The sequence below is a fragment of the Cyprinodon variegatus genome, unplaced genomic scaffold (assembly GCF_000732505.1).
Source record: "Cyprinodon variegatus isolate N-32 unplaced genomic scaffold, C_variegatus-1.0 Scaffold523, whole genome shotgun sequence".
Classification (NCBI taxonomy): Eukaryota; Metazoa; Chordata; class Actinopteri; order Cyprinodontiformes; family Cyprinodontidae; genus Cyprinodon; species Cyprinodon variegatus.
The window spans coordinates 159,028-170,993 of NW_015150976.1; the positions used below are offsets into that span (position 1 = coordinate 159,028).

The 11,966-nt window shown below is 40.0% G+C and overlaps 1 protein-coding gene across 1 annotated transcript in view; it reads right to left on the reverse strand.

The window, feature by feature from the left end:
• Window positions 1–4,028: 4,028 nt before the first annotated feature.
• Window positions 4,029–11,966, reverse strand: part of slc18a2 (solute carrier family 18 (vesicular monoamine transporter), member 2) — a 59,142-nt gene continuing 51,204 nt past the window's right edge. The window contains exons 14-15 of the mRNA XM_015391057.1: window positions 6,059–6,192; window positions 4,029–4,388 (exon numbers count right to left, since the gene is read on the reverse strand). Of these exons, the coding sequence (XP_015246543.1) occupies window positions 4,281–4,388; window positions 6,059–6,192 (242 nt within the window). The 3' untranslated portion in view covers window positions 4,029–4,280. The remainder of the gene's footprint in view (window positions 4,389–6,058; window positions 6,193–11,966) is intronic.

Genomic DNA, 11,966 nt, shown 5'->3' on the forward strand with positions numbered 1-11,966 from the left:
AAGATGCTTTGAGTCAGAAGGGCTATTCATAACGTCAAAAAATGCATGCTTTTTGGGGAGAGTTTGGAAGTTGGTGATCCTGGAACGAACATAGTCTCTAATTTGCAGATAACGGAAATATTGTGAGTGGGGCAAATCGTATTTCACTTTTAGTTCATCAAAGGATGCAAAGCGTCCATTTATATAAAGATGCCTAACAGAGGTGAGACCCTTCTCCTTCCACATTTGAAAGGTTTTATCTATTGTCGGAGGTATAAAGGAGTGATTTCCACAGATTGGCGTTTGTGCACATATTGCTGGCAGGCTCAGAACTCCTCTCACCTGATTCAGGATTCTAACAGAATTTTTAATAACAAAAGTTTGACTTTTTATTATACCGGATGACTCTATCTTCGAGAACAGCAAAGCAGGCAGGGAAGACTGAACTACGGTTGCGGCTTCCATTCTCAACCATGAGGGGGACTCAGGAGCCAAACTGTCTGGATACCCCTGCCACCAAAACATCAGAGTCCTGACGTTGGCAGCCCAGTAATAATGTTTGAATATTGGTAAAACGTTCTGCTTAAATGCGATTAAATGGGATTCTTTATAAATAAGCTTGATTTTATAAAAAAAAAAAAAAAAAAGATCTTTACAACCCGCGATCAGGGCGTGCTTTGGTTTCGCACATGACTTATGTATGGAGGCCTAAGTCCTCGACATGGGCAACCCGGTTCGAATCCAGCCAGTGGTCCTTTGCCGCATGTCTCTCCCCCTCTCTCATACCCCTTTTCCTGCCAGCCTACTGTCCATAAAAATGACCCTCTAGTGCCGTAAAAACTTAAAAAAAATAAAATAAAAGAACCCCTTGCCACCATGACGTGGTGGATTTGTTTGCGTGCCTGAATGATCCTAGGAGCTATGTTTTTCGGTGTGTTATGCCCCCGGTAGGGTCTCACATGGCAAAAAGGTCCTTGGTGACAGGTCAGACTAAGAGCAGGTCAGAAGACCCTTTTGGAGAAAGCAAGGACCGTAACGTCGCCCCGGTATGGCGCAGCCGGGCCCCCATCCTCTGCACACACAGTTTCTGGCTATCGGGAAGTGAGACGACCCCCCTAGGGGGGAAGGAGCCTGAGCTTGTTCGGTAGGTTAAGAGGAACTGGCTGGATGTAGTCGGGCTCACCTCAACGCTTTGGTTGGGTCCCATCTCCTGAAGAGAGGCTCGATGCCCCACTTCTCTGGTGTTGCCCGTGGTGAGAGGTCGCGGTCTGGGGAGGCTTGCTCATTGCCCCTGATCTCAGTCGTCACATGCTGGATTTCCCAACGGTGAATGACAGGGTTGATTTTTGGTTGGGGACCAGTCTCTCACCATTGTCTCGTCCCAGGGCCTAGTTATGCTGTTATAGGCTTAGACTGCTGGAGGACACAGGGACCCCTCTTCATTATTCTGCTTCAGTCTATCTCTATTCTCCCATTCCAAGTTAGATAGAAACTTTTAACTAATCTGACTGGATTGTCTCTGTAAAATGCTCTAAGATGACATGTGTTGTAAATTGGCACTGTATAAATAAACTGAACTGAATTGCAATGGAGATACTTTGCCCTCAGTTTAAGTTTAGAAATAGTTTAGATAGGCACATCATTTTACTGACCAATTCAAGTGAAAATCCACTTGTTTCACAAAAATTTGCACCACTCCAAGTTCTGGAAGCTGTCTCAGCTGCAAACGGTGGATAACCTCTCTCCCGGATTCTTCCCCCTCCTCTGGGATCGGACTGAACTTTAAATCAGGTCAGTGACTTTTGCTCCAAGTCGTGATCAGCCTGACATTCCAGTCACGGACCTCTGTTTTCCATCTCTGCAGAGAATCGGGTTATCCGCCTCTGCTGATGCCCAGCCACTCGCACTTCACCCTTGTTTGAAAATAAAACCAGTTGAAAACCCTCCTCACTAAATCTGTGTTATCTTTCTCTGGCTCAGAGCTCATCTGCTTAGGTAGTTCTTCCTTTTAAAAGGGAGTTTTTCCTCTCTGCTGTCACTGTCTGTGTGTTTGGTGATATGGATTGCTGCAAGAAAGGTCCCATGCTTATCTAGGAGATGTGAATCCTGCCATTAGCTGCATTTCCATTCAAATCAAACTGCGTACATTTTTATTACAAAATAAATTTTGCCAAATGGAAATCCAACGGAAATCTATTTTTATGATAAGAGCGCTGCAATAAGAACTAGAACCTTGGATGAAATATGGAAATATCTCATCTGCTTACATCCACCGCTGCAATATTGTTTCAAGTGAGATTTTAATTGTATTCATTTAATGGAAATACAGCAATTGTTAAAATTAGCATTTTCAAAATTAGCAGAACATCCATGTTCTTTTGTGCACATTTGTAATGGAAACTGAACCAGTGACTGGATGCTATTATCCAGGATTTATTAGACTGAATCAATCTGTCTGGAGGATCTGATTGAATTATCTCTGTAAAGAGCCTCCAGATCACATGTTTTGAATTAACGATCATAACTTTACTGTAATATTATTCAATGAACAAACATTCTTTCAAACTCTTAATTTACAAAACCTTTATTTATGAAAAAAATGATTAATAGTTTCCGCAAAAATATTATTAAAATCCTATGTCATCATGCTGAACCAGTACAGTGTACAGTCTCATCTAATAATCAGAATGATCATTACACCCCTTTGTGATATGTTTCTCTGAAATCAGGACAGCAGAAGATTTTCCTCTCTGACATGTTTGCAAAATTTAAAACAAAAAAAAACAAATACATAGAAGCTGTTTTAATAAACAGAACGAAACCATCTTTAAAAATTTAATAGGTTTTCATCAGATTTCTATGTGTTGGGTTTGTTCTTTTGTACCTCCTGGATTATTAAAATAAATGTATACTCTCTTTTTTTGTGGATGTGTGGAGTTGTTTTTGCAGACAGTGTAAGGCCAACTTTTGTTCAATATTCTACATTACGGGAATTTACAAGTACTTATGGGGACCCCTCAACTAGCCTCGTGAGACCATCCTGATCTCGCAAGCTTTCAAGGTTTCACTCGCAGATCAGTCTGGAAACTCTCCGTTAAAGAAAATTTGGAGCCGTTCACCAAACGAACGTCCAATCAGCGTTGGCTTTGAGGCAGGTTGAAGTGTGACGCAACGAGAAGCGCGACATTTCAGTCTAAAGAACATGGCGGCTTCAGCCGATGAAACTAGCGTTAGCGTGGCTATCGAGCAAGTTTTATCGGAATTACAGAGTATTTCTTCACTGAAAGAAGAGCAAAACACTGCTCTGGAGGCTTTTCTCAGAGGAAAAGATGTTTTTGCTCTTCTCCCGACTGGTTTCGGCAAGAGTAGCCTGGCTGTTAGTACGTCATATGCTTCGTTGATCTGATTGGTTTATTTGGCCCGTCTATCACCAACATAGGCCAATCAGCTAACCAGTATTTTCGGCCCTTCCCAAAATTACTTCAACGGAAGGTTTCCAGATGGATATGCGGAGCAAATCCATCTGGCCGAGTCAGGTTACCCCTCAACTGCTCCATGAAAAAAACTCCTTTTCTTGGGTTTGGTTTAAGTCAAAGGTGTGAATTTAGTTTAGGTCATAGTAAAGTATAGTAATGTTAGGGTAAAGGTCTATCTTAGGTCATATTGTTTTACTATAAAACATGGTAAAATAACATGTGTATCAGTGGGTTGGATGAGGGTCAGTCATATTCACTGAAAAAAAAAACATGTATTTAAACTGAAGAAATCCAATATTCGTGTCTTACATATCTTTATACTCCTGCTGGCCCCTTGCAGTTTCTTAACAACAGCTAAACCTGCATGGGATTCAGATACATTAAAACATTGGTCTTACCCTTACTGACATACCATACACTATCAGTTATTACAACAGCCTGAACATCAAATTCTGCTAATATTTTCCATACAGTAATGTTGACACATATAAAACTTAAAACATTCATTTAAACAGATTTTGGATTGAAAACAAGCCGACAAAGAAACCCTTCTTTGTTGCCCTCGCCGTTGATCATAACATTTTCTCACTCAATAAGGCTTCTGGCTAAAACCACTTCTTTTTACTAAATGCACATTTGGAGCAACTTTGTTTTCCTCCATTACAACTGTGAAGAGGACACTGAACAGCGACGACCAAATGCAGGACACTGACATGGGAATATCTTGGATGTGTTTTTTCATTATATTTTGTTTCCCTGTTTCCTTTTTTTTGTACAACAAAATATATATTTTCTGAGGGCTTAAACTACATGGCTTTTGTCTGGTTAATCATAATCGTCATTCTCTGGATCCATGTCGTCACCCTGGTAATACGTCCCCTGTGTGGAGTAAGACCTCGTCTTCATTGAGCAGTTTGTGTCCATCAAGATCGCCTGAAAAGACAGAGCAAAACTATGCTTAAAATAATAATAATAACTGCAACTTTCACCGACATATACTCGTTCGTTGGGTTGGCGTGCTTTCTTCGTGTGCCGTAGCGAGCCCATAGAAGAGATGTACATGTTTATAGTTGATGTGGTCGTGGTGAACTTTCTGCACCATTTGATGTCAGTTCAGGCAAATTTTATAAGTTAACATTTTGGATGAGGCTGGCGGTGTAAGGTTGCGCCAAGTTAGAAAAATTAAAGTAAGTTTGGAGTTGTTTGACCTAGCAGCATGGCTGCGTGTGCGGTCCATGCTTTGGGGTGGAGACGGCATTATTACATCACTTTTGATGCCCTGTTCAATGAGGTGAGTATAAACCAACTTACAAAAGTAAAAAAAAAAAAGTAAAAAACAAAAACAAAGGATATTTAAATTCAGTCATTTTCTTTGTCTTGGTTTAATTACATAAAAATTGTCTGCCATCCCGCTGAATTAATTCATCCTGCTCTGTAGACATTTTTTATTGATTAATATTATTATTTTTGTTCATACATGCACACAGAATATCTGTCCATCCTCTGGCATTGTACCAATGCCTGTGCAGATATTTTTGTGTGTCAGTTACCACCAGACTCTTAGAATTACTTGGGTTTGAGTTTTTGTCAGTGAGATGAGACTAAATAAAAATTAACGGATAAAGAGCCAGCAGAAAAGGTACATAGATCCTTAAATGTTTCTATCCCATTGTTCTCATTTATATCTATTTAAAATTGATGCTATTTTAACAACTTTTGTGAGACACTTTTTTTAAATAAAGTATGCCATTAATTCATAAAAAAAGTTTATTTGAACTGCTTGGCAGAATTCTATACCCAGCTATTGTAGTATCTAGGATAGAGCTGTCAGTCTGGTAAATGATCTGGTTGTTATTCTAAATTAAAGTAAAGTAAAGGTTGCGTTTTTTGCAACATAAAATTGACTAAAACTAGACTAGAACCTTTTTAAGTTTTAGTCAAATAAAACCGACTAAACCTATCACACATCGTAATCACTGTGACTAAGACTAACAATAGTTTTCGCCCTGAAGACTAAGACTAAATCTAAGACAGCTTTCAAAAACAACACTGATTCCCATCCTGTCGTCCCCGGCTGATAGTTTCACCTTTTTTTTTTTTATTGAAACAGTGGCCTTATTATTTTTTTCATGTAGGGAGACAGAAGATAGGATAGGTTTTCTGTCCTATTTCCTGTTTTCTGTTCTGTCCACTGACAGGTTAAGGAACTCAATAAATGGGTATTTTATTTTTATATTCAGTAATATTTAACTTATTGTCTCCTTCCTCTTCCTGACTACAAAAAGTAACGCCGTCCACACTGGGCCATGTCTCCTAATATCAAAATAGCTAAATCTGTGTGTTGGCAGGGTTATGCTCTGACGTTGGGTTTAGTTTCACATGAAGTAAAATTCTATTTAAATGTAAACTTTCAAGATAAAATACAAACATTAGGGTGCTTCAAAGATGTATCCGAATGCATATTACATAGATTTCTGATACAAACCAACTCAATCAAAAGGAGATTTCAAAAGACATATAGTTATTTTTTTATCAAACAGATGAAAAGGAATACTTTGCTTTGAGCTCTGTTTGGGTTTAATTAGATGAATTTTAAAACGTACAATTTTCTCCTCCTGTCCAGGTGGACTTCTTAGAAAGAAACAGAGAGGAGCGAAGAAAATGTCCACTACTCCGATGATGGTCATCAGCCAAGGAAAGCCAATGCTCTCAGCTATGGATCCTCCAATGGATGGACCTGAAACAGGGAAAGACAGACAAACAGAGCAGCATTGTTTGTATGGCTGATAGGAAACATAATAAATCAACTTTAGACAGTCAGCTGATATTTGCTGATCTGCTCCTGAACTCTACTCAGCCAGAAAGGAATTTGCTAACATCTTCACTGAATAAAACGGAAAAGATAAAAGGAGCAGTCTGTACATCCCTTCAAAGTCCAGGACAAAAAGTCATTTCAAAGTAAACATAATTTTGACAAAGTTTCATCAAATCAACATCAAACACTAGAATAAAATCATACATCATCTAAGCTTTCATCCTGCTGTCTCAGTATTTTTCCCAAAGCCTTCATTGTCACAGCTCTGCCTGTCATTACATAACGTTTGTCAGGTGTTTTCACCACGGCCCTAAAACAAGCTTGTGCTGCAGAACTACAGGCCCATCTCAAAGCTCCAATTTATGAGTACAAATTTTGAATAAGTTCTGATTCAAATGTTAAACACCTTGTTAGCCCAGCAAATGTAAGAACCCTAGCTGTAATAATCCAAAAAAGTAATAAAAATATGAAGCTTTTAATGTGATAAATGTGATACATCAGGGACATTTCCTTAGACTTACAAGCAAGCTCTGGTTACAAGAAACCCTCTCTCCCACCGACTCAGGTGGAAAACTATCAGCCGGTCTCTACTACCATTTCTGTCTAAGGCCATTGAAAGGGCAGTCTTTAGGCAGGTCACAGAATACCTCTTACAATACAATCTCCTTGATACAAACCAATCTAGGTTTATAAAACACCACTCCACTAAAACGGCTCTTTTGTCTGTGACAAAAGCCTTAAAAGTGGACAAGAGCAACAGGGAAGTCCTCAGCTTGACCTATCAATCGCATTCGACACAGCCAACCATGACATCCTTCTGTCTATACTCTTAAGCATGGACATTACAGGGAGAGCACTCTTCTGGTTTGAATCGTACCTCACTGGTCGATTATTCAAAGTATCCTGGCTTAGTCACCCTTCTGCAGTGCACCATCTAGTCACAGGGGTTCCTCAAGGTTCAGTACTGGCACCTCTTCTCTTTGCTATATACACCACCGGGCTGATCATTCAGTCACATGGTTTTTCATACCACTGTTATGCTGATGACACCCAGCTTTGTCATTTCGATCTGATGACCACACGGTCTCAACCAGCATCTCAGACTGTCTCTCTGACATATCTAAATAGATAAAAGCCCATCACAACCAACTTTTCCCTGCCAAAGCAACCATACACAACAATACTCACATCTAGACTGGATCACTGTTTCTGACTCCATCAAAGGCAGCAAGAAACTTGGGTGTCATGACTGATGACCAGCTGACCTTTAAAGATCATGTTATCTTTATTTCTTGATCTTGTCACTTCACATACTATCGATTCGGTCATATCTAACTCAACATGCTACCCAGCTCCTGGTCCAGTCAATGGTTATCTCTCACCTGACTATTGTAACGCACTCCTGACTGGTCTCCCAGCCTGTATGGTAAAACCATTACAAATGATCCAAAATGCAGCAGCGCATCTGGTCTTCAATCAGCCCTGTCACCCCTCTTTTCATATCAGCGTCACTGGTTACTGTGGGCTGCTAGCATCAAATTCAAGTCCCTGATGCTAGCCTACGAAGTAACTAGGGGTACGGCTCCCATCTACCTGAACCCTCCTCCAAAGTCTTATGTCACAACTCGGTCACTCCGGTCATCAGTGGATTGTAGACAATAGTTTTGGATTTGGAAAACAGTCTGGATTTTAAGACAATCCAGACTGTGCTCATGTCTTGATCCAAGATGGTGGAATGACCTACCAAGCGCTACAAGAACACCAGCGTCCCTCTCTATCTTCAGTTAACCCTTAGCCATACCTCTGTACCCCTCTACTACTCTTTCTGTACTTCTGTCTCTCTCTCTTTGCTGTCACCACTAATTCTGACTTTTTCCTCTAGAGAACTTTTTGTCAGATTGATGATAACTGGAACATTGTGTCTACTTTATAAGTCATTTTAGATAAAAGCATCTAATAATGCATAAACATAATCATACATTTTTCACAGATCTCAAAGAAAGCAAGGTGCCTACAGAAACAAAAAAAAGATCCAACATTCCTGGGTAATGAAGTATTGCTGAGGCAGCAAATGTCATGGTGATGAGAAGACTAGAGGACCTTGACCAATACAACCAGTGAAGGTAACAAGTCACCATAATTATTACACCTAAAGCACCTGGATCTACAAACAGCAACGACTCTGATCTGCTTCAAAGAATTTAACAACTACAACGAATGGAGCTGCAAACATACAGAGCAAAACAAACAGGATCAAGGACACAGCGACCCCAACAATAACATATAAAATGTGACTATTGTAGACAAGATCTGTTTACAGATGTCATCAAGTCGGCAGGTAAAATATCAGTTAAACTATGAGTCATACACAATCAAAAACTTTAATTCTATCAAGGATTATTTGCCATATTTTACGTCGCCTTTAAGCATAATTGCTTTTTAAGAATCCTGATTACAAAGATATTGTTTTTCAATTCAGATGATTAGAATTAACTTATGTAAACATTAAAAAAAGGTGGGTGGAGTATCATTACATAATCATAAATCAATAGATTTTAGGACTTTGGAAAGTATGTCATAAACAGTAGATGATATAATGGAATATCTGATGTTAAAAATTTATACAACAAAAAAAATATTATTCTAAGTTGTGTTTATCAGTCACGAGGTTAAAGACTAGACATTTTTAATGAACAGATGTAAAAAGTTTTTTTTCAAATCAGTGTAAACAATAAATTTATTTACGATAAATAGATATCCCCATAATACATTATGGACAATCTGTGACTTGGGCAGACCTCCAATAATGAAACACCAATAGGATTCAGAACTGGGGGGCCGTTCCTCCCAATCATGCTCCTCCAGGTGTCACTGTCGTTTCCTACATGGTGTTAAAGTCCCCCAGCTGAGCTATAGAATCCCCTGGAGGAGCATATACAATGTGTGGAGGAGAGTCTGATTATTTATAGGATGTCCATCGGTGCACGTACCACCAGGACACCCTTGGTCAGAGGTCAACGGTCGACTTTTTAGTCGTATCTTCTGACCATCGGCCAGATGTCTTGGACACTTGGATGAAGAGAGGGGTAAATCTGTCCACTGGTCACCACCTGCTGGTGAGCTGGACGCATTGGAAGAGGAGGAAGCCAGACAGACTGGGCGGGCCAAAGAAAATAGTGAGAGTTTGACGAAATCTGGTGGACCCTTTGGTGAGGGACAAGTTCAGCTGCTCCACCTCTGGGACACCTTCTCTCAGATTTCAGGGGGATGCCGGAGACATGGAGTCTGAGTGAACCATGTTCTCTGCCTCTATTGTCGATGTGGCAGCCCGTATCTTTTACCGGAAGGTCTGTAGTGCCTGTTGGTGGCAATCTCCAAACTTGGTGGTTGACATCAGCAGTAAGCTGTCTAGGTGAAGAGGGGGTCATATCAAGCCTGGTTGGCTTATAGGATTGCTATGGCAGCAAGCAGGTATCCTAAGGGCCAAGCATGCTGCTGCCCATGCAGTTGCAGAGGCAAAATCTCTGGCCTGCAAGTTTGGAGAGGCCATGAAGACTATTGGTTGGCCTTAAAGGAATTCTAGAAAATCGTCTGGCGCCTCTGGAGGAGAAACCAACACTGTTTTCAGTGGGAGTGGGGAGCTGTTGACCATGTAAGAGGTAAGGTTCTGCATAAAAATTGCTATAAAAATTAATATTGATTTAAAAAAAACAATTGATTATTTCAATATTATTTCAATATTAAATTTTGTTTTTAATATCGATATACTATCCTACCCCTAGGAGCCGTTATAACAGCGCGCCGTTACTGTTCACAGCGAGGAAGAATTTGCGCAATGGCTGAAAGGATTGTTGAAGCGCCTTCATCTCTAAAGTCCGAAGTTTGGGCACATTTTGGTTTTAAAGTCAATCAAAAGAGCCAAGGACTCGATAACTCAAATGCATTATGTAAATATTTTAACGGTGTAGTCCGCTATACTGGAAACACCACCAACTTGCCCGCTCACCTACAGAGGCACCATGCTGACTAGGACATCTACATGAGGGTAGTTGCAGAGGCAGGAGAGAGCCAACAATCATTTCAGGTGATGTATTTGATTAAATCATCACTGAGTTACTAATTTATAAAGACAAATATTTTTTTCTTACCCTGCTAAAATGTATAGTCAGATGTTTAGGTTTAAAAAATGCTTTTAATGTGTACTTCTACAATGTTAAATTTGTGGGAGTTAGACACATGGCAGATTGTTAACTTATGGTAAATTTAATTTCACAAATACATGTTATACTAACCTGATTTTTCTTATTATTATTTACTTCTATAGGAACGGGCTGAAACTGAGCCTAATGATGTGCCAGTGAAGGACAACACTTGTGTGAATATCAACAAGCAAGACATTTGCATTCACTTGCAAAAAACTACCTGTGCATTCCAGCAACAAGTGTCTCTTCAGAACCTCTATTTTCTACTGCAGGAGATACAGTCACTGCACAGAGAAGTTCGCTTTACCCAGGACATGTTGACCGACTACTGTTTCTAAACAAAAATATTATGGAATAGGAGTGCATTTGTAATAACTTAATTTTTTTATGTTTGAGGAAGAGTTCTTTGTCAATGTCAGATTGACATTCTGTTCTGTTTTTCCTCAGTACTGATGTTTCAGCCAGCAGTTAAGTTAGTGAGAGCCGGTGTTACTCCTGGTTTTCAGTATGTTTAGTCAAAAGCAATATAGATGCACTTTTTCTTTATGTTTAAAACACTGAAGATAAATTCATACGTAAGTTTTGGTTTCTGTAATATGTTAAATGCATTGAACCAAATGCACTTTATTGTTTTGTTTACTATATCAGTGTTGAATAAACTGATCATAAACATAACTTTTGGCTGGTTTGTTGATTGAAAGGACTTTGAGCATTAAAGGGGAACGCCGTTTTTTTTTTTTACATTTGGCCCTTGATTTTATGTTATTACATCATGTTCTACTCACTCATATGAGTTTTGTGTCATTTGGAGCCGTTCTGAAACGGCGTTCCCCTTTTAATTTAAAAGTAATAAATATCTAATTTGGAGTCAAATCAAATCAAGGTGAGCTATATCGAGAATCGTATCGAATTGCCTCAATCCAGATGATACCCAGTCCCACTAAGAGGACATTTTTAGATGGTGGAAGAATTCTTTGAGGATCTTCTCAATTCAGGTGACACACCTGCTATGATCAAAGAATAGACGGGGTGCTCAGGGCTGGTTTCGTACATCACCCAGGTTGGAGTCACTGAGGTGGTAAAAAAAAACTCCATGGTGGCAAGAATCAGGGGTGGTGGCGCTCAGTACCTTAGAGCTCTGGAGGTTGTCTGGCTGTCGTGACTGACACGCCTCTTCAACATTGCATAGAGCCCCTGCCCTGCATAAGAGGCACCCAACAATAGGGGAATCACACTTCTTAGACTCCTAAGAAAGGCTTACTCCAGGGTGCTGGAGAGGAGAATGGCTGATTGTAGAACCTCGGCTTCAGGACGAGGTCTTTGGTTCTGCTGTGGAACAGCGGACCAGTTCTATACCCTCTACTGGGTGCTTGAGGGGTCATGGGAGATTGACCAACCGGTCAACATGTACTTTGTGGACTTGGAGAGGGCATTTGTCTGGCTCTCTCATAGGACCTTGTGGGGGGCACTTCAGGAGTATGGGAGCCCTTTACT